Genomic DNA, 24,433 nt, shown 5'->3' with positions numbered 1-24,433 from the left:
TTATTATTAATTGACATGCAAACTTAATTTGATGGGCTTTTGCATAAAGAAATCTTGTGTACCTTTCAAATCTTTTTGTCTTTTCTAAATACACCAAAAGATGATTGTATTGGTTCTTAGTTTAAGAGTAGGCTTAAGTAATGACTGGGTAAAGTATTAAGACTGGCCATAGATGGAGCAAATTTCTTTCCTGAACCATGGGGGACAAAGCCTGTGATTATTGCAAGCGGTTATAACAGCCACTTGCAATAATCTCATGTAAAATCCGCCAGGCTGGTTGTACCTAAGTTGATCGATCAACTTGCGTATATTCAGCCTGCTGATATATGGCTTGAATTGTCTATGGGCCGACTTAAGCTTCTTTAAACTTGTGTTGAAGACAAGGGCACAACAGAAGACTGTGCACACCCTATTAAATGTGCATTGGGGTATTATAGGTATCCAGGTTCCCCTTCTCCTAAACTCCTCACACAGGAAGGGTCCACATGGAAGTAGTAAACTTTTATTTTTGAACAATAGTGATACTTGCATTCCTGTGATGAAGTTACTAACACATTTTTAAAGATATCTATGGTTTCTAAAATATTGCTAATGATGATGGCAATACTTATAGTTCTTGTTCGTTGTATTAAAAAGTAGCTATGAGCAGCAAGTCCAGTTCCAAAGGCTACACCAAAAATGAGATGACAGTCACCTGATTTGTTTGATAACAAATTGGCAAACAATTGTATTTTTTACGGATGTACCCTCTGCAGAAAAACTGATCTGAACTACTTTTCTTTCTCTGTGGAAAGGTTGGGTTCTATAGAGACTACTGATAGCTATTGATATATAGGATAGGAACATCTGAATATATGCAACAGATTTGCATGATCTCATTGGCCAGGCATGCACATTTCTGTTCTTAAGAGATACCCCTGTTGCTGTTCATGTCTTTCAGGAAGAGTATCAGGCGGAACAAACCAATCTTAGGTTTTTATACCCATTGCCAATAGACATATACAGCCTTATGCGAATGTGCTAGATCAGGGGTGTCGAACTCAATTTCATTGTAGGCCACATCAGCATTATGTTTGCCCTCAAAGGGCCGGTTGTATCTGTAAGACTAGATGTCCAGAGTCCCCCACCTTCCTTTCATCACACTGTACCCACTTAACTTGTCCCGCTGCTGGGGGGGAAGCTGGGATGTAGAAAGTGCAGGATCTGAAGAGGACCAGAGGAGGGCTAGAGTCTGCTGAATGCTGAGACCAGGGGAGGTGAGACCAGGGGAGGTGAGACCAGGGGGAGCTGTGGCTGCACAGAGAGGTGCAAAGTCTGGCGAAGAGTTCTGTCCTCCTCTCTGCTGCCAACTTCTGAGACCAGTTGGGGCAGAGACAAAGGGGAGGTCCCGCAGCAGCAGGAGAGGTGCAAGGGTGACATCAAATGGCCTGGCGGGCTGCATTCGGCCCGCAGGCCTTGTGTTTGACACGTGTGCTAGATCCTTCAACACAGACTTACTATGCCAACCTGCTGGTCATGCTGGCATCTGAAGTATCTTTCTGTCCTTGCATACTTCAGTCATGTCACCTACAGTGCCTTGAAAAATTATTCATACCCCTTGAAATTTTCCATATTTTGTCATGTTACAACCAAAAATGTAAATGTATTGTATTGGTATTTTATGTGATAGACCGACACAAAGTGGCACATAAGTGTGAAGTGGAAAGAAAATTTATAAATGGCTTTCAAATTTTTTTTTACAAGTAAAATGTCTGAAAAGTGTGCCGTGCATTTGTATTCAGCCCCCATAACTCTTATACCTCTAACTAAAATCTAGTGGAACCAATTGCCTTCACCTAGTTAGTAAATAGAGTCCACCTGTGTGTAATATAAACTCCATATAAATACAGCTGTTCTGTGAAGTCCTCAGAGAGGTTTGTTGGAGAACCTTAGTGAACAAACCGCATCATGAAGGAATACACCAGACAGGTCAGGGATAAAGTTGTGGAGAAGTTTAAAGCAGGGTTAAATCACAAAAACTATGCGCTTAGGACATAAAGCAGAAATAGGGGAAAGGGGGGGGGGGGGAAGGAAGATAAGATAGAGGGAGGGGGGAGAGATGGGAGAAAGGAAAAAGAATAGAAGGTATGCTGCCTCCCCAAGTTAAGCCCTCAAAGAGAACTAACATGTAATGAATAGTTAATGGGGGTATGGCGCTCCCTTTTGTACAAAATTCAGTGACATAGACAGTGACTATGTTGAAATAAATAATGATCCAAACCCAAACGGTGAGAGCTGTGAAATTCTAAATGGGTGAAACTCATATAAATCATAAAAACTTTGTGGAAGTATACGTATACGTGTTGGCAAACCTTAGCTAAAAAAAAAAAAAAAAAAAAAAAAAAGGGAAACTACTAAAGTGCTGCTGCTAAGCAGCTAATTAAATACCAACTTCTATATATACAAAATTCGTGGCATGTGTATGTATACCAGTGCAAAAACGAGCATATAACAGTGCAATGTATGTAATATGACAGTGCAATACTGCACCTACATATATATTTGACCGTACACTCCTACTTATAAATCTGCAATACAGTGTAGTATAGTGCAATCAAGTCCAACAAGACTCTAAATGACCAGTGCAAAAACAAGTGTATGACAATGCAGTATATGTGTGTAATATGACAGTGCAATCCCACACATACATGTATATGTAACCAACAATCCAACTTATAAATGTTCAATAAAGTGCAATATGTGCAATCAAGTCCAGCAAAACTCTAGATGACATCAAAATTTCAAATTAGGCAAAAAAGAGAGAGAAAAAGTCTGTCTCAAATAGTGCATTCCAATTTAGAATGGCAGCAAAAAAGTTCCAACAGCTTAGTGACTTTTGGTGCCCACAGAGGTAGATCCGTGACTTCTGTGCTCCCCTTTGGCTCCCCACTCACCAGCTTCCACTACCCCTGCAGGGGTGATAGACAATCTAGGATCCCAGAACCGTCCTCTTATTCGGTATCCCGTGGTGCTGCGGTGGAATGGCCTCTCTCCCAGGAGTTCCGGATTACCACTTCATACGATTTCCCGGATGGGGATCAGCAACTAAGCCCTCAAGGAAAGAGATGCCACCTCATAGTGTAGTATGATAAAAATCTTTAATACCATAAAACCATAAAAAATCCCCTCTCGGGGAAAAACACACAGCGTACTACACTATGGGTGAAGCCGAGAGCCAGGAAGTATGTCCCGCAGCGTACAGCGTGCGGTTCAGCTGCGTTCCAGGCTCTCTCGCTCCGTACCCGGAAATGACGTAAGTGCGTAGCCCCGCCTTACGCGTTTCGTCATCGACGGTTTCAAAGGCGGCCTTTGAAAACGTCGATGACGAAACGCGTAAGGCGGGGCTACGCACTTACGTCATTTCCGGGTACGGAGCGAGAGAGCCTGGAACGCAGCTGAACCGCACGCTGTACGCTGCGGGACATACTTCCTGGCTCTCGGCTTCACCCATAGTGTAGTACGCTGTGTGTTTTTCCCCGAGAGGGGATTTTTTATGGTTTTATGGTATTAAAGATTTTTATCATACTACACTATGAGGTGGCATCTCTTTCCTTGAGGGCTTAGTTGCTGATCCCCATCCGGGAAATCGTATGAAGTGGTAATCCGGAACTCCTGGGAGAGAGGCCATTCCACCGCAGCACCACGGGATACCGAATAAGAGGACGGTTCTGGGATCCTAGATTGTCTATCACCCCTGCAGGGGTAGTGGAAGCTGGTGAGTGGGGAGCCAAAGGGGAGCACAGAAGTCACGGATCTACCTCTGTGGGCACCAAAAGTCACTAAGCTGTTGGAACTTTTTTGCTGCCATTCTAAATTGGAATGCACTATTTGAGACAGACTTTTTCTCTCTCTTTTTTGCCTAATTTGAAATTTTGATGTCATCTAGAGTTTTGCTGGACTTGATTGCACATATTGCACTTTATTGAACATTTATAAGTTGGATTGTTGGTTACATATACATGTATGTGTGGGATTGCACTGTCATATTACACACATATACTGCATTGTCATACACTTGTTTTTGCACTGGTCATTTAGAGTCTTGTTGGACTTGATTGCACTATACTACACTGTATTGCAGATTTATAAGTAGGAGTGTACGGTCAAATATATATGTAGGTGCAGTATTGCACTGTCATATTACATACATTGCACTGTTATATGCTCGTTTTTGCACTGGTATACATACACATGCCACGAATTTTGTATATATAGAAGTTGGTATTTAATTAGCTGCTTAGCAGCAGCACTTTAGTAGTTTCCCTTTTTTTTTTTTTTTTTTTTTTTTTTTTTAGCTAAGGTTTGCCAACACGTATACGTATACTTCCACAAAGTTTTTATGATTTATATGAGTTTCACCCATTTAGAATTTCACAGCTCTCACCGTTTGGGTTTGGATCATTATTTATTTCAACATAGTCACTGTCTATGTCACTGAATTTTGTACAAAAGGGAGCGCCATACCCCCATTAACTATTCATTAAAGCAGGGTTAGGTTATAAGAAAATATCACAAGCCTTGAACATCTCACGGAGCACTGTTCAATTCATCATCCGAAAATGGAAAGAGTATGACACGACTGCAAATCTACGAAGACATGGCTGTCCACCTAAACTGACAGGCCAGGCAAGGAGAGCATTAATCAGAGAAACAAACAAAATATAGGTGTCTTGCGAGCCACAGATGGACTAATGCCTCTAAGGAGTAAACTATTTAAGCTGCAAGCACTGAACCACGTTTCATTGCGTGTAGATAGATAAAAAATATATAATAAATGTGCCCGCGCTAGTATAGTGTCACATATAAAATATATAAAAAATATTTTCACATATAAAACACATGTAATGTGATAAATAAAACCATACAGGTAAAATATAATGCAAATAACTATTAATGATAAACCACCAAGTGCATATAAAGGTGCAATCGTGGTAGTAACTAATAAAAGTGCAACGTGCTAAAAATATAAATATCAAAACACTTTCCAGTGACAAATGAGTGTATATCCCAATTAATAAATACAAATCACAAAAAACGTGAATAAATAGTGTCCATAAAATGAATAAACATCATGCTTCTTCTGATGGGTGTATAAATCACAACACGTGAAAACTGCGCTCTCCCGTGACACCCCACATGTGCTTGCGCTCACCTTCAGTCCTGTGACACAGTAATTAAACGGTGTCAAAATAAGCATTGGGGCCACTCCTAGGCTCACTCAGGATACAATGATGCAAAGATACTCCTCCCAGGTGAAACTGCTAGGCTCACTCAGGTTACAATGATGCAAAAACACTCCTCTCAGGTAAAACCAAGATCCAAAATCATAGAAAAAACAAACAGAGGGACTCCATAGTGCAATATAGCCAGGACATTTATTAAAGAATAAGCCCTCCAAGAGGGTACTCACATTGGATGGGTGCTAGAGTGCACCAGACTGTACAGGTAAAATAATAAGCAGCTGATCGTATGGCGTGCGGTATGGCATGTGCAATCCTCCTCCTCTGCTGACAGCTCCGTCCTACCCCTCCCCGACGCGTATTCGGCACAGGGGTTTCGTGCCTTCCTCTGTTATCCCCCAGATAACATTTATTACATTTATTATATATTCATTAATCAGCACATTTATTATATATTCATTAATCAGAGAAGCAGCCAAGAGGCCTATGGTAACTCTGGAGGAGTTGCAGAGATCCACAGCTCAGGTGGACAATCTGTCCACAGGACAACTATTAGTCGTACACTCCACAAATCTGGCCTTTATGGAAGAGTGGCAAGAAGAAAGCCATTGTTGAAAGAAAGCCATAAGAAGTCCTGTTTGCAGTTTGCGAGAAGCCATGTGGGGGACACAGCAAACATGTGGATGAAGGTGCTCTGGTCAGATGAGGCCAATATGTACCTTTTTGGCCTAAAAGCAAAGCGCACATCACCCTGAACACACCATCCTCATCGTGAAACATGGTGGTGACAGCATCCTGTTTCAGCAGGGACAGGAAAGCTGGTCAGAGTTGATGGAAATATGGATGGAGCCAAATACAGGGCAATCATAAAAAAGAAAACCTGTTAGTCTGCAAAATAAGTGAAACTGGGGCGGAGGTTCACCTTCCAGCAGGACAACGACCCTAAACCTACAGCCAAAGCTACAATGGAATGGTTTAGATCAAAACATATTTATGTGTTAGAATGGCCCAGTCAAAGTCCAGACCTAAATCCAATTGAGAATCTGTGGCAAGACTTAAAAGTAGCTGTTCAGATGCTCTCCATGTAATCTGACAGAGCTTGAGCTATTTTGCAAAGAAGAATGGGTAAAAATTTCACTCTCTAGGTGTGCAAAGCTGGTAGAGACATCCCCAAAAAGACTTGCAGCTGTAATTGCAGTGAAAGGTGGTTCTACAAAGTATTGGCTCAAGGGGGCTGAATACAAATGCACGCTACACTTTTTTCACATTTATTTGTAAAACATTTTGAAAACCATTTATCATTTTCCTTCTACTTCACAATTATGTGCCACTTTGTCTTGGTCAAGCACATAAAATCCCAATAAAATACATTTGTTTTTGGTTGTAACATGACAAAATGTGGAAAATTTCAAGGGTATGAATACTTTTTTAAGGCACTGTAACACTTCCAAAAAAGTTCCACAGCCCCCTTTTCTGCCAGGGCCCATCCTCCCACAAAACCCATATTTGCTTTATTGTGGCTTGCTCAGTTAGGTGTACCGCAATTCCAACAGCGTATGGCTTATCATTCTTTCCAGCAATGAGGAGTTGTGGCAGTTCATACATAACCCAGGTTTTCATTTGTTTATCTAGCTATAACTGAGCAATGATCATATTCTGATCTTCTGTCACTGGTCACTTTTAACCAGTAATGCAGCCAGGTGGGAAAATGATAGCTAGCATAAAATAAGGCATTCATTCCGTAGACCATGTTCCCTACAGCCATTTACATGGAAATGTTCATATTGCACTGGGGTATATCTTTAATGACACATACAATACAGTTATTGCCTTTGCTGATTGTATTCTGGCTTGAAATGCTGTGGAGTTTCCCAGGGTTTCTTAACTGCTTGTCTGTGTTACGGCTCACTGCATATATCAGTTTAATTTTACAACAACAAACATGTTCTAAGTGCAGCTGTAAGCCAATTCATTCACCTTGAGAGAGATTAGCCAGGGGCTGGAAGAATGTGTTTGTAGTCTGGGCCTCACTTTTGTACATGTCTTTGGTCATGCTGTCACAGACATATAGCACTGTACACACCTCAGTTATTCCACAGCTCTTTTCGACAGTAGGCCTCTTGCTGTTCTGTTTTAAAATCGACTGCCATTCCTATCAGGCAGGTTGTATCTTTTGTGATAAAAAACAGGAGGTTGATCTGATTAATGGTAAAACACCCATTCAAAAAGCACCTCATCCCAAATATAATAATTAGAACAAGGAGGATGCAGGGATTTTTGCGGTGCCAAAAGGAGTCCCAAAAGAATACATTTACTTAAAAATACTTTGTAATATATTTTATTTTGACAAAGTTAAAAACTCCAAAGAAACAAACATTCACAGTGGTGACCATGATATAGTGGTCACAAGGATTTAGTAGGTTCCAACAAACCAATACATTGCACATTATCCCGACATGTTTCGCTGATTGCTTCTTCAGGGGATGTGCAAATCAGGACAAAAGTAGCGTAAAAAACTAAATAAAACAAATGCAGAGACAGAAAATTACAATGAGTTACCAAAAAATACTTATAGGGGGGCGTGGCTTGCCTTGTGAGAAGATGGCTGCTTAACCCACTAGCTCCGACAGACCGAGGCCAACTTCTTGATTTCTCTGGGGTCTTCAGCTACTCCCTCTCTCATAATTATGGGCTCATCTTCCCGCACATCTTCGAAATCTAGATCTCGCTCTCCGAGAGACATTCACGGACCGGCAAGCCAGAATATCCCGGAGATCTTCCGGACACAGAGATCCAACATGGCGGCATCTTCCTCAGCTGCAACTCCCGCTCAGTCACTCGCAGGGATCACCCTCACCCCCACCAAACTACCCCCCACTATTCCTGCTGGCACCCAGCCACCGATACAACAGCCGAGCCTGAATGACCTCCACACGGTAGCGGCCGACATTAAAAACACGCTATTTGCGGCCATCACGGATCTACGCCACGAAATACAGGCCATAGCGGGCAGAGTTCTTGAAGTAGAATGCACTGCAGCACAACAACACACCGCTATCCGAAAAGTGAACCATACAGTGGACACACATACCTTGCAGCTTCGGGACCTACAAAGACATGTGGAGGACCTCGACAACTGAGGAAGACGTCACAACCTGAGAGTCAGAGGCCTCCCCGAATCCGTTGCTCCTGATCGTGTGCGAGCGACGGTGACAGAGCTGTTCAACCAACTCCTCGATCAGCCCCGCCAGAAGCCCATTGCTATGGAGCGGATTCACAGAGCTCTGAGACCACGCGGCAGAGACTCTGACCCTCCGAGAGACATCGTATGCCACATAGATGACTTCCAGATTAAAGAAGACATCCTCCGGAAGGCCCGCACCAAGACTCCACTACTGTATGAGAGTCACACTATTCATGTCTACCAAGACCTCTTGGCAATCACGCTCAGACACCGCAAGGATCTTCGTCCCCTGCTTGATATGCTGCGAGCAAAAGAAATACCATACCGATGGAAGTTTCCATTCGATCTTTCGGCCTCCCATCAAGGACGCACGGCCCTCCTACGAGTCCCTGAGGAATTGGAAGACTTCTGCCTGACTCTGGATATCCCGCTAGTAGAGGTTCCGAACTGGTACGCGGACTTCCACATCCCTGCTCCGCACCGCCACCAAGCTAGAGAAGAAGCGATGGAGACGCAAGACACCCGCTTTCGGAGACGACGCTCGCCATCTACACCCAGATCAAATCCAGCTTTAATGTTCCAGCAACAACCTCCGAACACCATGATGACTCCATTACCTCGTAGACCACGCAGGGACCGCTAAGCTATCCTCCTGTCATATATGCCTAGGACTAGCAGATAAGTGTCTTTGCCTCCTGTTCTCTACTGCTAACGTTCTTTCCTTGCTTGCCTTTCTCCACCCTGTATACTTCAATATCACCCCTGCTTATCAGTATACCTATTCAGTGCCTCTCTTGAAAATCTTTGCAGCACAGTATAGCCTCCCATTATAGGCTAGGCGGGGACACCTGCTCCAGGTTAGCGGACCGACTTAATATGCGGCTGTCGCATCTTTCCCCTATACTTGCACTGCTGTCTACATAACCAGATCAAGATCGGGGCCTCTACACCACGTGTGCCTTTTACTTCCACATCCATATTAGGATGAGGATCCTTAGTTCATAAATATATAGGGTCACGTGTAAATATCCCTATTGGCAGTGCTGTACATGCCTCCACGACTTTTCTGTGCCCCCCTCAAACTTGAATGACCTAAACCCCAGTATACGGTTTGTCTTTCCACCGAGCCTTCATACTGGGACATGAATGTATCCCTGCTGTGCCACCCACAGCGATATCCGACTGTTTCACACGAGACATGTTCAATAAACCATATATATCCAAGTGTGTGACCCTCGCTCACTATAACCCTTATACAAGGGGGGGGGGGGGGATAACAAAAACAAGAACAAAAAAAAAAAAAATTTTAACTAAAAATAAAATAAAAAATTCTTGATGACCGCCTAGCATGCCAACGTTCTTTATATCCAGCGCCTTTCTGACCCGGCGCCAACTTAGAACGCAATCTGTCGGTCATGCATAAGTTGCCAAGAAGATTGCCCCCTGGTTCCACCTCCAAAGTAACCCCCTCCCTAAGGCTGGTGCACCTACATAAATATTACACAGCCACTGCAACACTGTCCTGGCTAAGTGATATTGTTATGCTATAACTGACTTTAAGCCCTTATGGGTACTTCTCAACACGTGTCCCTGGTTGGATTTACATTTATGGTTGCTCGTTACTTTAGAGCTGTTATTAATTTACCTTTTAATGTTACTGTTAACATTGATATGTCGATAGTCTCTGCTCAAGATACTACTCTCTGGTATTAACACGATGCAGTATTAAAATTAAGAAGTATGACAATGGACTACCCCACGCTTGACACCCACACCTGAATTCCACTGCAATCTACAGACCAAGACCCAATCCACATCCTACTACCAATAATACGATCCAAGCCCTATTTCTACAGTCAACCCAAACAGCACTGTTCTCCCCACATGCACCCGAACATACGCCCGGAATGGCTTCCCACCTGTCGGTTCACCTTCTCACTTAGTCTCCTCTTCGAACATCAAGCCACTCCCCACACAGTGGTACTCCTGACGATAACTATAAAATTGTAGTGACCTTTGTAGTGACTGATCTTTTTCGGATACTCCGCGTTTGCGGACGATACCCTACTTGGACACGTGAGACGGTTCTCACTTGTCGCCGAAACCTACCCAGACCGTTCCCATACCCGCTCACCTACACCCCTTGATCCTCCACCCCGACTCACAACAATAACTGACTCTAATCCTCTAATTCCTAAGCTAATTTTCCAGAACCTCTACCTATTGCTCTCCACTCCATCACCTCTAACACAACACTAGAGACCATCTTAAAACTCTGTCCGAAGGACTCTGGTTACAGCGATAACAATGGCCCCTACAAAGAACACTACCGACAAGCTCCCTATCAAGATCATCTCGCTAAACGCGAGAGGACTTAATATTCCAGAGCGACGATCCCAACTACTCCTTACTATGCAACGCAGCAAAGCGAACATAATATTCCTACAGGAAATGCACTTCCGCACTGATGCGATACCAAAACTACAGAACCGATACTACCCTACTACATTTCATGCCACTTCCCAAACATCCAAATCGAAGGGTGTCTCAATACTTTTATCGAAGCATTGCCCCCTCCAACTCACGGACACACTGACTGACGTGGAAGGCCGATACCTCTTCATTAAGGGGGTGCTTTTCGGCAGAAAAATCACGTTCGCAAACATATATGCCCCTAACTCCCACCAAGTGAAATTCTTCCGTGATATCACCAGTGCTCTCCTTACATTTCAAGAAGGCATTCTAATCCTGGGTGGAGACCTTAACATCCCCTTAAACCCAATCCAAGACACCTCTACAGGTACATCCTCCCTCCCCTATGCTGCTCTGAAAGCCATCAAATCACAACTCCAATTGTTGCTCTTACATGATTCTTGGCGTTTCCTAAACCCCAACGACAGAGACTACACTTTTTTCTCGGCTCCCCACAATAAATATTCTAGGATCTATTACATGTTCATAACACAAAATGACCTAACTATCCTACAGCACGCATCCATAGATCCGATGTTTCTCTCTGACCATCATCCTATTTCCATAACCATTGCATTCCCAGAACTACACCCTCGCCCACAATACTGGAAATTGGATCCCTCCTTGCTCACAGACCCGGCAATGTTAGCGGAGGTCGAACTACACATCAAACAGTACTTTAAAGAGAACAAACCCAGTGACACCTCCCCTCTTATCACCTGGGAAGCCCACAAATGCGTAATAAGGGGCGTCCTAATAGCGGCCGCATCCAGATGTCGTAAAGAAAAAAAACAACACCTCCTAGGCCTTTTAAACAGAATAAAGACATTGGAAAATGCTCATAAACGATCACAAGTACTGGACACGTTACAACCCCTTTTACAAGCTAGAAACGAACTATTAGATCTATTGGGTAAACAAATTAAACGTAAATACATTCTTTCCCAACGCGTATTCTACGAATATAGCAACAAAGCTGGACAGCTACTAGCGAGAGCCTTACAGGCCAAAAAAAGACCACTACAGTACATTCCCTGACAGATTCCAAAGGCCGTAAGTTAACCGCTACCCCAGACATAGCCGAACTCTTTGTCACTTACTATTCGCAATTATACAATTTGCCACCTGCGTGCCCACCCACAGAAGTGGATTTGAGACAACAAGCTATCAGAGATTTCTTGCAGCAATATAGCCCCGCCCCAATCTCAACGTCCTTAATGCAGCAACTAAACGACCCCTTGACGACTGAGGAAGCTGATGTAGCACTGAAACAAATGAAACCAGGCAAAAGCCCAGGCCCCGACGGATTGACTACAGGCTACTACAAATCATTTGCTACCTTCCTTACCCCCTTTTTTCTCACAGCTTTTAATTCCCTAGCATCACCTATCGAACCCCCTCGAGATCTACTCGCGGCATACATAACAGTGATCCCAAAACCAGGAAAGGACCCCTCCGCAGTCACAAATTATAGACCTATTTCACTGCTGAACGTTGACCTCAAGTGGTATGCCAAAATGCTTGCTAACCGACTGCTCCCTTTGCTCCCCCAATGGATAGATTTGGACCAAGTCGGCTTCATACCAGGCAGAGAAGCGAGGGACAACACGCTTAAGGCTCTTAATGTGCACCACTGGCTAACGACTCAGCAGCGACAAGGTTTTTTACTATCCCTTGACGCAGAAAAGGCATTCGATAGAGTGGCCTGGGACTACATGTCGGAAGCCCTTCGTTTCCTGGGCCTCCCCCCACGTGTGCTGCAGTACATACTCGCCCTTTATGCTAATCCCACTGCTAAGGTGAGAGTAAACGGCCACCTATCGAATGCCTTTACAATCTCTAATGGGACGCGCCAAGGGTGTCCACTCTCCCTAATAATCTTTGTTCTTACTCTAGAACCGCTACTCAGATGTCTCGGAACAAACCCTGACATAAAAGGGAGAGATATCAAAAGTCACACCTACAAAATAGCCGCCTACGCGGATGACATCCTCCTCTTTCTTACTGAACCTCTCACCACAATCCCAAACTTACTTAAAGACTTCCAAACTTTCAATTATTTAACAAACCTCAAAATTAACTTTACAAAATCTGACGCCCTTAACATAACATTGCCCCATGACCTATGTACACAATGCCAAACTAACTTTCCATTTAAATGGAACAACCGTTCCATTACATATTTGGGTATCCAACTACCTTCTTCACTATCTGATCTATATTCCACCAACTATCTCCCTCTTATACACAACATTGTGAACGATCTGAAAAAATGGTCCACAGGGCTCTTCTCCTGGTTCGGCAGAGCCGCCATAATAAAAATGAACATCTTACCCAGACTCCTGTACTTGCTGCAAACAGTCCCAATCAGGCTCCCACCTGCTTTCTTTACAACATATCGAAGAACCTGCTCAAACTTTATCTGGGGCAGACTACACCCTAGAATAAGTTATGCTAGACTCACCATCCCAAAACTCAATCGGCCTCCCTGACATCCACAAATACCAACAAGCCTGCCATTTAACAAGAATTATTGATTGGAACGTACACCACAACACTAAAGCGTGGGTCCACTTAGAACACTCTCTATCACTTATCCCGCTCTCCCAAGTACCCTGGATTGCACCAAAACACATTCCCCCCGCATGTAAGAACCACCCGCTCATCAACCCTACATTGACCTCCTTTCATATTGCCTGTACTAAATCTAAAATCTCCTCCGCCTTAGGACCAATGACGCCAATTAGACAAAACCCGGACTTCACCCCAGGTACCTCTGCCTCCTTATCAGACATCTGGCCACACACAACCGTCCGTGCTGAACATTTCTTTGCAAATGACCACATGGTCTCCCACACTGACATGGTGGCCACAACGACCTCTGGCACATTCCCCTTTTGGACATATATCCAAATTAAACATTTCTTTGATAAACATAAACCTAAACCTAAATGGTCAAGACAACTCACCCCCTTTGAAGCTCTATGTCAAAGTTCTACACCTCTAAAACATTTGATTTCTTACACATACACGCTTCTCTTCTCAGAACAACGCCCCAAACTTAACTGGGCCAGTCACAAATGGGAAAAAGAACTCTCCCTCGATCTGTCAGATCAGGAATGGGAAAAAATATACAAATGCATGCACAAAGGAACAGTAAACGTACACACACAAGAAAATGCTTTTAAAGTATTTTTGAGATGGTACAAAACCCCCCTGAGGTTACACCACATTTACCCTTCCATCCCCCCACTTTGCTGGAGATGCGAGACTGACATTGGCTCCCTTTTACACATATGGTGGGCGTGCCCTAAACTGCAACCTTTTTGGAAAGAAGTGCACAGATTAATCAAACACGTAACAACCTACCCAATAGAATACTCGCCTGCACAATTTTTGCTACATCACGCCAACTCAGCGACTAAAAACTATGTACGATCCTTGGCAATGCATATGATCAATGCTGCTAAGATGTGCATCCCAACAAACTGGCGATCCTCAAAACCGCCGACTATAGCGGAATGGTTCAAAAGAGTACAAAAAATCGCAGAAATGGAGGAACTGATACATCAGGCTCACGATACGCCATCTAAATTCTGTACAATATGGTCGTGCTGGTTACATTTCACCACTACTGACGAATTTCAACAGTATAGCACATGAATGCTTACTACTAACACTGGTAGAGATAAGAAATGCTTGAGGAAACATTTTGCTAACGTCCCTTCTACTAACCACCAAACCAAACGTATTATTCCCCCAGACATAACCCCAGTTTCATAACCTCTCCTAGACAACATTCGGACAAACATACGCGAATCTCTCAGATATACATGATCCCCCCCCCCCTCCTGTCTTATCATAATGTCCAGACGATATCCTCACGTCCTGGACTCTCACGAACCCACTATGACTTCAGCTACACTAAATAATTTATTCTGCTTCTCTTACCTGATGGATGTCCGATAATACTTCAACATGTGCATCCACTAGATTTGTTATTGTTATTGTTATCATTGACACACGCGAGTTCCTCAGCTACGATTATATGAGTATTCTACACAACTCTGACTGTATTTGTTATATCTTATATACTCTTGCATGGCGGCTGCGCCCGCAAATTTGCATACTTTGGCTTTGTTATGCTCTAAATATTTTTCAATAAAAACTTTTGCAACAAAAAAAATACTTATAAATTTATTTTTAATGAGAGCGTAGCGTTGAAACAAATATCACCGACAAAGACGCTCACCCTACAGTAAGTTCCCACCAAAGACAAACGAAAGCCGGGTTCAACAATCCCGTAAGACCCCCCATACACAAGGGAGATGGTCAAATTGCACTCAGAGGACAGAAAGGCGAGACTAGAACGAGAATTTTTATTAACTTTGTCATTTGTGAAGGAAAATGTAAAAAATTGAAAATGAGATAAGAAAAAATGTCTCAGATGATAAATAATGAGGGCAGTGTAGTACTGAACACATGAGATCAAACTCAGCTTTAGACTACCTGCATCTGTATTAACTGCAGGGAGTAGTGCTAAAAATAAATGCAAAAGAAAAAACTGAATTCCAATGAAAAAACTAAATCTTAGTTACTCACATATCAGTAATTCCAAAGAAAATATATACTATAAGGGAATATTATATAGATAAGATGTGTGTAAAAAATCATCATAGAGGTGAGATTACAAACTTTTAAATATTAAGTAGGACAATGTCTCTCAGAAATTCTTAGTTAATAATAAATAGGGCACCAATTGGAAAGGGACCCGTACTGATGGCGATGAATTGGACAATGAATGAGGTTCAGAAAGTGTTATAAGAAAACTTCCATGCAAAATACCAAGTAGACAATAGAATGTTCAGGAATGGTGAGCTGAGAATATTTGAACAGCTGCGGAACTTACCAGTGAAAGGGACCGCTCGATGGAGTCTGGCTCGATGGAGTTTGTATCTTTGTAATGTTCTGCAATATATAGTAAACTGCTTACATATGAAGACCCTTGCAGTTTGAGACTTTGGGCCCTTTCTCTGGCTTACTAACTGGCATAAGTCTACAAGTCTACCCATCTACCCATAGACCTACTACTACAACCACTGACAAATTCTCTCTCCCACATGCAGGTTGTGTCTGTATTTTTAAATATCTGAGTATTTACATTTCCAGAAATATTACTTCTCCACACAAGGAGGGCTCTATTGGAGTCCGCCTGCTCAGCAGGGAATCTGTCCACTGATCCCCGCTGAGCAAGCGTATGGCTGGTCCATGTCATTCCGCTTATATGGAGCGGACACAGGTCGCTCTCCTGTATGGAAGGCTGCCATCCGATTCAATGCACCAAAGGGATGGGGGTCGGATCCCCATTCGTTTGTTTTTAGCGGACATGATCCGATCGGATGTCAGCTGGTGTCAATGGACACATGTCCTTTGAAACCAGCCACTCCATATAGGAGACTGGAGGGTCTGATCAGGTCCACCTGAAAAACTGACAGGTGGACCCGATTGATCTACCCATGTGAAAGGGCCCTAGATCTCACTCCCTTATTACAGAATTTTGAGAGTAAATGTATTGTTTGATGTAAACTCCCATTAACAGTTGTTAGGGTAAATTGGTTCTAAAGGCAGAAGTTGTTTTTTTTTGTTTTGTTTTGTTTTGTTTTTTTTTTTCCTTAAAGGAGAAGTCCAGCCTGAGCTCCTTTGGCTGGGCTTCTCCTATGGGTCACAGGAGTGCATTTTGTTTTGCACTCCTGTGACCCGTTTTTAGCAGAGAGCGGACTGAAGTCTGCTCTCTGCTGACGTCACTGGCACCGCGTCATCACGACAATTAAGTCTGGATCCGCCAGGTGCCTGGACTGATGTTGCTGAGAGCCTGAGACGGCCGCTCCCTGCCCCTCCACAGCTCAGCGCTCCGTTGAGCGTGTGGGGGGGGGGGGGGGGCACGGGAGAACTGCTGACTGACAGGCAGAGAGAACCAAGCCATCGGCGATGTTCGTTTGCTTGATTCTACTTCTCTTTTAAAGTAGTTGTAAACCTCAGACATGAAATATGAACAAAGCATATTCCTCTATAGTGTGTACTTGTCACTAAGTGTTTTTTCTGTCTGGTGCTTAATTTCTCTGCTATCAGCATGAATCACTTCTGACAAGTTTTCCTGACGCCAAGAGAAAAATGGTGACAGGGTAGGGACCTTCAGAAGATTGACAACCTCAGCTCTGTGCCTGTGTGCTGAGTGAAAGGGGGGGTCCCTTCCCTCCAATCAGCTTTTAGAGCTTGCCTCACTGAGCTCTGCGGAGTGTGACTTCAGCTCTCCATCCCCTTTTATTCTGAACTCTCAGGCAAGCTTTAACTATTCAGAACTTTCACTGTGGAGAAGAGAAGAATACAGATTGACAGGACAACTTATGTAGGAAGCCTCCAACTCTTGGATCTGCTTCCTAGTTCCCCAAAGCATATTCTACCTGGTCTACTCTATGGGATTTGTTTACTAAAAGCATATAGGCTGTTCACTTGCCAAGGAAAGTTGCACTTTGCAAGGGAATTTGCACCAGAGCTTAGTGAATGTGGTGACATTTCACATTGCAAAAAATACCCAATCTCGTGCAAGGACAATAAAAATAAACCTGCAACTTTGCTTGCAAATGATTGTATGATGGAAGTCAGCTAGGGAACAAAGTGCAACTTCCCTTGCAAAGAGAACAGCCCATTTGCCTTTAGTAAATCAATCCCTATATCTTACATATTTTATGAGGAACATTTGGAAAACTGTCAAACTCCTTACTGGTTATTTGGAATTTACCTAAATACACTCCCCTGTGGCATAAAGACTTTCTCAGTTATTCAGGTGTTGTGTGTTCTCTCAGTAGCAGCTAGCCAAGATTGGCACAGTATCTGTGCCATACGTGAATAATGTTATGAAACGGAAAAATTCCAAACTTGAGCTTCGTAATAAATCCCTTTATCAATATCGACAAACTATGGCATGCTTTTCAGGCCCAGGCTAAAATTCAAGTTCTCAAAATGGATTTCAGCCCACCCCTTGATATTCCAGTTTGGGCAACTAATAGTAGTGTCTTAATATTGCACCCAGACTTCTATCTACCCAATAAACTTTCAAAAACAATGGCCACTATGGATTGAAAGGACCAATAAATTCCAGGGACTGTACCCCTCTTCCGCTGCTACTCCCATCTGGTTGGCTAGTCTGTAATGCACACCCTTGGCGACAGCTTGGTTTGAGAAGAATGGAAAATAAGGACCCTGAACACAATTTATTGCTCCTTGGTTGGTAGCTTCTGTTTATTGCATGGTAAATCCAGCTCAGACAGGGATAGTTCTCTACACTGAAAACCGATATCAATAATTCACTCTAAAGTTAATTTAGGAGGGGTTCTCCTTTTAGCACATCCTTTTAGTTTTTATTCCTTTGGATACAGCAGCGAAATCTCATTGCCTCTGTTATGTGCTTCATAATGAAGAATGTCACCCCTGGCCAGAGTAGTTGGGCTGTCGAGAGCAATTATGTGTACAGATCCCACAGCTGGAGTCCCCTGACAGATGTGAGAAGCCAGTGGGTAACCCAGCTTAACAGAATCTACCTAAAACTTGGATGAGTATGTACAGAATTGTGGCACAAGAAGACTGACTGACTGAGAAATTTTAATACTGCTCATAAGAAAAGAAAGATCTAAAATATACTTTCAAGAAAGGATTGCAATATTCCTTTAGGCTGGATTCACACATATGTGAATTGGATGCGGTTTCCGCATCCGATACACATGACAGAGTGTGACCAGCTCTCAAGGGAGCTGGTTTACAAAGCTCTGGGGTGGCAGCACTGCGCATTTAAAAAGGGGTCCTGTGCATCTTTGGTTCCGATTCAGGTGCAAATTCAGGCAAAAATTGGGACCTGATTTGTATTTGAATTGGTGAACAGGGAAGCACTGGACCCATGTTGTGAACTGCGGCCGCAGTATATGCCAACCGGCCTTAAAGGGATGTTGTCACTTTTTTCTTCTAAACCCTACTATCCATTTATTTAAATTTGTTTTTTTAGGGCTCGTTTACACTTTCTTCAAAACATGGCATTGGATACACTTTTTTTTTTAAAGCACTCTGTACGCCAATCAAAACACCTCTCATTAACCACTTCAATACAGGGCATTTATACACCCTTTCTGCTCAGATCAATTTTCAGCTTTCAGCACTCTCGCACTTTGAATGCCAATTACTCAGTCATGCAACACTGTACCCAAACAAAATTGTTAGCATTTTTTCACACAAATAGAGCTTTCTTTTGGTGGTATTTAATCACCACTGGGTTTTTTGTTTTGTGACATAAGTGAAAAAATTGCGAAAATTTTGAAAGAACAAACACGTTTTGTTTTGTTTTAGTTTTCTATAATAAAATTATGCAAATAAGTAATTTTTGTTCATAAGTTTGGGCCAAAATTTATACTGCTACATATCTTTGGTAAAAATAACCCAAATAAGTATATTATTTGGTCTGTGTGAAAGTTGGGCTACTTTCACACTGGGGCAGGCGGGCACGGCGGTAAAGCGGCGCTATATTTAGCACCGCTTTGCCGTTGTTTTAGCGGCGCTATTCAGCCGACAAAGGGTTAAAACCACCCACAAAGGGAGCTTTACTGGCGGGTTTGCGGTGAACCCGCCGGTTGTTTTCAATGGGAAGGGGCACTTTAGGAGCGGTGAATACACCACTCCTACAGCGCTCCAAAGATGCGGCTTGCAGGACTTTTTTGACCGTCCTGCAAGTTCACCGCTCCAGTGTGAAAGCCCTCGGGCTTTCACACTGGAGACACAGAAGAGGCACTTTACAGGCGCTATTTTTAGCGCTGTAGCACCTGTAAAGCGCCTCAGTGTGAAAGTAGCCTTAGAGTCTACAAGCTATGGTGCAAATTATTGAAAATTGATCACACCTGATTCACTGACGGCCTATTTCACCTATTGAGGCCCTGAAACTTCAGGAAAGTACAAATACCCCCAAATGACCCCTATTTGGAAAATAGACAGTCCAAGGTATTTAGTAAGAGGCATAGTGAGTTTTTTTGAAGTTTTCTTCAAATTTTTCAAATTTTTTTCCACAATTCTTCGGAAAATTAAGAAATTATTATTTATTATTATTATTATTATTATTATTATTTATTTATATATATATATTTTTTTTTACACAAAATTTTCATAAGTTATTTCTCACACAGCATATGCATACTTTCAATTACACCCCAAAATACATTCAGCTGCTCCTCCCGAGTAGGGCGATACCACATGTGTGGGACTTTGTTCACAGCCTGGCCACATAGTGAGGTCTAACATGCAGGGAGCACCATTGGGCATTCTAGGAGCATAAATTGCACATAAAATTTCCTAACGACCTATCGCACTTTTGAAGGCCCTGGAGCACCAGGACGATGGAATTACTCACAAAATGACCCCATTTTGGAAAGCAAACACCCCAACGTATATATTCTATGGGCATACTGAGTCTTTTAAACGGTTAATTTTTTTCCACAAGTCTTCGGAAAACGTTGAAAGAAGATGAAAATTTTTTTTTTTTTTTATTTTTTTTTTTTTTTTTTTACAGAAAGTGGTCAATTTATAAGATATTTTTAACACACCACATGTACATAGCAAAAATTACACCCCAAAATACATTCTGCTACTTGTCCCAACTATGGCAATACCACATGTGTGAGACTTTTACACAGCCTGACCACAAAAAAGGTCCACCATTGAAGTAGTACCTTCAGGCATTCTAGGAGCATAAATTACACATATAATTTCATTCTTTCCTATCACATTTTTGAACGTCCTGGAGCACCAGGACAATGGAATTGCCCACAAAATGACTCCATTTTGGAAAGCAAACACCCCAACGTATATTCTGAAGCATGGGGTGCAGATAGGTACTCGGGTACTCTGATGGGCTGGTGACAGGTACTTGGGGATTCAGATGGGCTGGTGACAGGTACTTGGGGATTCAGATGGGCTGGTGACAGGTACTTGGGGATTCAGATGGGCTGGTGACAGGTACTCGGGTATTCAGATGGGCTGGTGACAAGTACTCGGGTTTACAGATGGGCATGTGACAGGTACTCAGGCATTCAAATGGGCTGGTGACAGGTACTCAGATGGGTGGTGACAGGTCCTCTTTATTGGGAGGGGCAATCAGTGTGTTTGGTGTATACTGTAGGCAGTAACGAGGTGTTACTGCAATCTCCTCACACATGATCCGTGTGAGAGGAGGAAAGCCCGGTAACAGCTCGTTATCGCAGTTTGTTGACATTCTGTGACCAACTGTGATTGGACACAGCCGGTCACGTAAAGAGATAATTTCATTGGCTCTTTACCGTGATCGAGGATGGGCTGTGTCAGTGTGACAAGCCTCGTCCCCGATTGCCGCTTGTGCGCGCCATGCACGAGGACAATACATTTGACCGGCTGAGTCGAGACAATTTTTATTGGCTCTTTACACTGTTCTGGGATGGGCTGCATCCTGGGGGGACACGCCTCATCACCGCACTGCGGCCCCCAGGGGCCTGCAGGAGCGGCGAGAAGCCCACAACGCCATATGACGCCCGCCCAGAGGGACAGAGTGTTTCTGCGGACGTCTTATGACAATGGCCCGGTATGGAAGTGGTTAAATAAAATGGTTACTTTACAGTCCTGTTCACATGTTTGCATTACTTTGCTTCAAAAATTACACCCCATGTCGCTTTAGTGGTGGTTCAAAGCTTCCATAGAAGTCCTACTTTTTTCTATAGAGATGTTTTTTTTCCCCTTTTTCAAGGATTTTGGGTTGCTATTCTTCTTTCATTTTTGTTTTCTCTATTTTAAAATTCTGTTCAGAGAGCTCTAATATTGATTCCTATCTCTATTATAAATGCCTTCCTGGCTTGAAACCCCATCATATTATACACCTCCCTTATTCTTAAGTTAAGGGTTAGAGATTTTTTATCTAAGCCTCCAACTATTATCTAGTTGGTTTATTTTTTATGGACTGTCCAAGCTTCTTTTTTCCCTGAAGTCAAGTACACCAAGCTTAGGCTTTGCCCTTAAATAAGCAATATGGCCAACACTTGTTTGGCCATACTTCCCTTCTGGGTCACAGGAGTGCACTTACTGTAGTTCTGTACTCTTGTTACGCAGATTTATCTGACAGCAGGCTAAAACCCGCTGTCGAAACAAGAGAATAGGGGCTTAGACTTAGAGTGTTTTATGACTTCTATACTGCGAATGGTGGATGAGCATGGCTGTGACCCCGGGTGTATGTTTTTAAATGGACAGCATTGTCTTTTTTAGCTTTTGCTATAACCTATTGTAAACGTCATATTTTTCACATTTTGCACATTTTTTCCATAAAGTTTATAAAAGGAGTACACTGCTGTCTGTTCCCATTCCTCTTCTGAGGTACGGACCTCTTTGGGGATTTCCCTTCATATTTCCCTATTCTCTTGTTTCTAGAGTAATTTTTGTCCTCCATTGGTGAACTCCACCCAAGTTTGGGTGAGTCGGCACGCCAGCATTTGACCTGACCAGGTGGATTTTGGTCACCAGGTCCGTGCCCGTCCCCTCTCCCTGTCCCTATTTTTGATGCTATAACCTGCTATCGGCTGATGGCACAAAGCAAGTCCAGGCTCTGCAGGGATCCCGACAATGCTGGCTGCACACTGAGAGCCTGAGCCAACCACTACCACCCCCTGCACAGTGGTGCTCCAGTGAGCGCTGGAGAGCCAGAGTAGTGAGCAGGTGGCTTAACGGACAAATTACTGAAGTTTGAAGTTCTAACTTCCAACCAGTAATTTCACAGTAAATGGATACATTATAAATCTTATTATCTTATAGCATAATATATGATTTAGCTTGAATATAACAGTACCTTTTCAGCAGGCAGCAGATTTGTCATTCTCCCTCTTAACTGTGTGAGAAAAAAATGGGATTGTGGGTAAATCTTATACCCATAAACCCATGTTTTTTCCTTGTAGTTAAGAGGGCTGGGCTGGAAGGGAACATTTGTCATTTAGACACATGACCCTTTTATAACACTGCAGTGAAAGGAGTGCCTCCACTGCAGCATTTTTATTGGACAGCTGGAACCAATGGTACTTTACTATTGGTCCAAGACTTTAAGCTGTTCATGGAGCTCAGTGCCTCTGACAAGAAGTGAGGAGAGGCACTGTGAGCTCATCCTCTGTCTGCTTTAAATACATGCTGTGCCAGCGTGTATTTAAAGTTGCTGCTCTGTATTTAGTTTCTGACAGGCTGCGCAAGGAGCCCTGTATCTCTGGAACCATTGATTGTAGGGGCCACAAATTTTTTTTTTTCCAGTTGTGGGGTAGGACTTAGGCTACATACCGCCCAAATGTGTGTGTGTGTGTGTGGGTGGGTGGGTGTTGATAATATGAACTATTGTCCTGCATATTGAGACTCTACCATGAAAGTTTTACACAATGTGAATTCTGTTTTATTATGATGTTGTGCTGAATTCCTGCTTGCAACATTTCCTGTTTAGTTAATAAAAAAAATAGAAGCTGATTTTCTCAACTTAACTAAGGATTGTTCCCATAAATTTCTAAATAATATGCAAATGTCCAGAGTTCAAAGTATATAGATTGTGTTTTGTTATTTCTGTGCACAGTTCATAAAGATTAGCTCGTCTAACTGTTTATTCTTTGCTTTAGAGGCCGATGCAACTGCTAACAATGGAACGTATTGGAAGTTTTTCTTATGGAAAGGACTGAAAAAGGAGGCTGTGATGAAAATGCAGCAGATGTCAGTGATTCCTACTAGAGATGTCCATTCTTCTTGCTTCCAGAAAAAAGCCAAAGAAAGAGATGAACAGGTAAGCCCAATCTAGATTTGCAGTATTTTCTTCTTTTGCAAACCAATAAGGCCTGGATACATGATTTTTTTTTTTTTTTTTTTTAAACTGTTACGCTACTCAGATCCCGCAAGTGAGAATAGAGAGAGCGCAGTACACATCGTGTCCACTGATATTTGTGCCTTGATAACATGGCTTTGGTTTTGCGATCAGAGTTGAGCTAAGCGTGGGCTAGTCAAATAGCAGGCCTAAATGCTAAATCTACCTTTTGCAAAAATAATAAATGCACTTATATTGGCAAAAAAGTGCATTTATTTTTTTTTTTTTTGCAAACAAGCCTGCAAGACATTGCAACCATGATTAGTGGATCTCTTAAGAGTGCAAGGCCAGACTTCTGCAGACTCTTCTTATGCTTCTATGTTTGTACTGAGGTATAGATTTTCAGGGCCAAATAACAGCTCAACTTCTGCGTTGCGGATGCATTTCTACATGCATGCTTACATGCATTTTTGATGCGTTCTTTTTTTTTATGCATTTCAGTCCATTTTTTCCCTCTTCTTCTTTTTTTTTTTTTTTTTTTCCTTCATCTCATTTCAGGACATGTGCATTTTGGTGTGTTTTACATGCCTTTCTGGTGCATTTTCCATACATTTTGCCACATTCCAGATGTGTTCCATACAGAAAATATACAGCATATTCTACTTTTGTTGACTGCAC

General features: G+C 42.7%; 1 protein-coding gene across 5 annotated transcripts in view; it reads left to right on the top strand.

The window, feature by feature from the left end:
• The window catches only part of MARCHF8 (membrane associated ring-CH-type finger 8), a 367,138-nt gene that overhangs the window by 139,140 nt on the left and 203,565 nt on the right, over positions 1-24,433 (top strand). For all 5 annotated transcript variants that reach the window (XM_073596520.1, XM_073596522.1, XM_073596521.1 and 2 more), the window contains one exon: positions 23,577-23,737. In XM_073596520.1, the coding sequence (XP_073452621.1) occupies positions 23,577-23,737 (161 nt within the window). The remainder of the gene's footprint in view (positions 1-23,576; positions 23,738-24,433) is intronic.

The sequence above is a fragment of the Aquarana catesbeiana genome, linkage group LG08, assembly GCF_042186555.1.
Source record: "Aquarana catesbeiana isolate 2022-GZ linkage group LG08, ASM4218655v1, whole genome shotgun sequence".
Classification (NCBI taxonomy): domain Eukaryota; kingdom Metazoa; phylum Chordata; class Amphibia; order Anura; family Ranidae; genus Aquarana; species Aquarana catesbeiana.
This window is presented reverse-complemented; position numbering and strand designations above follow the sequence as displayed.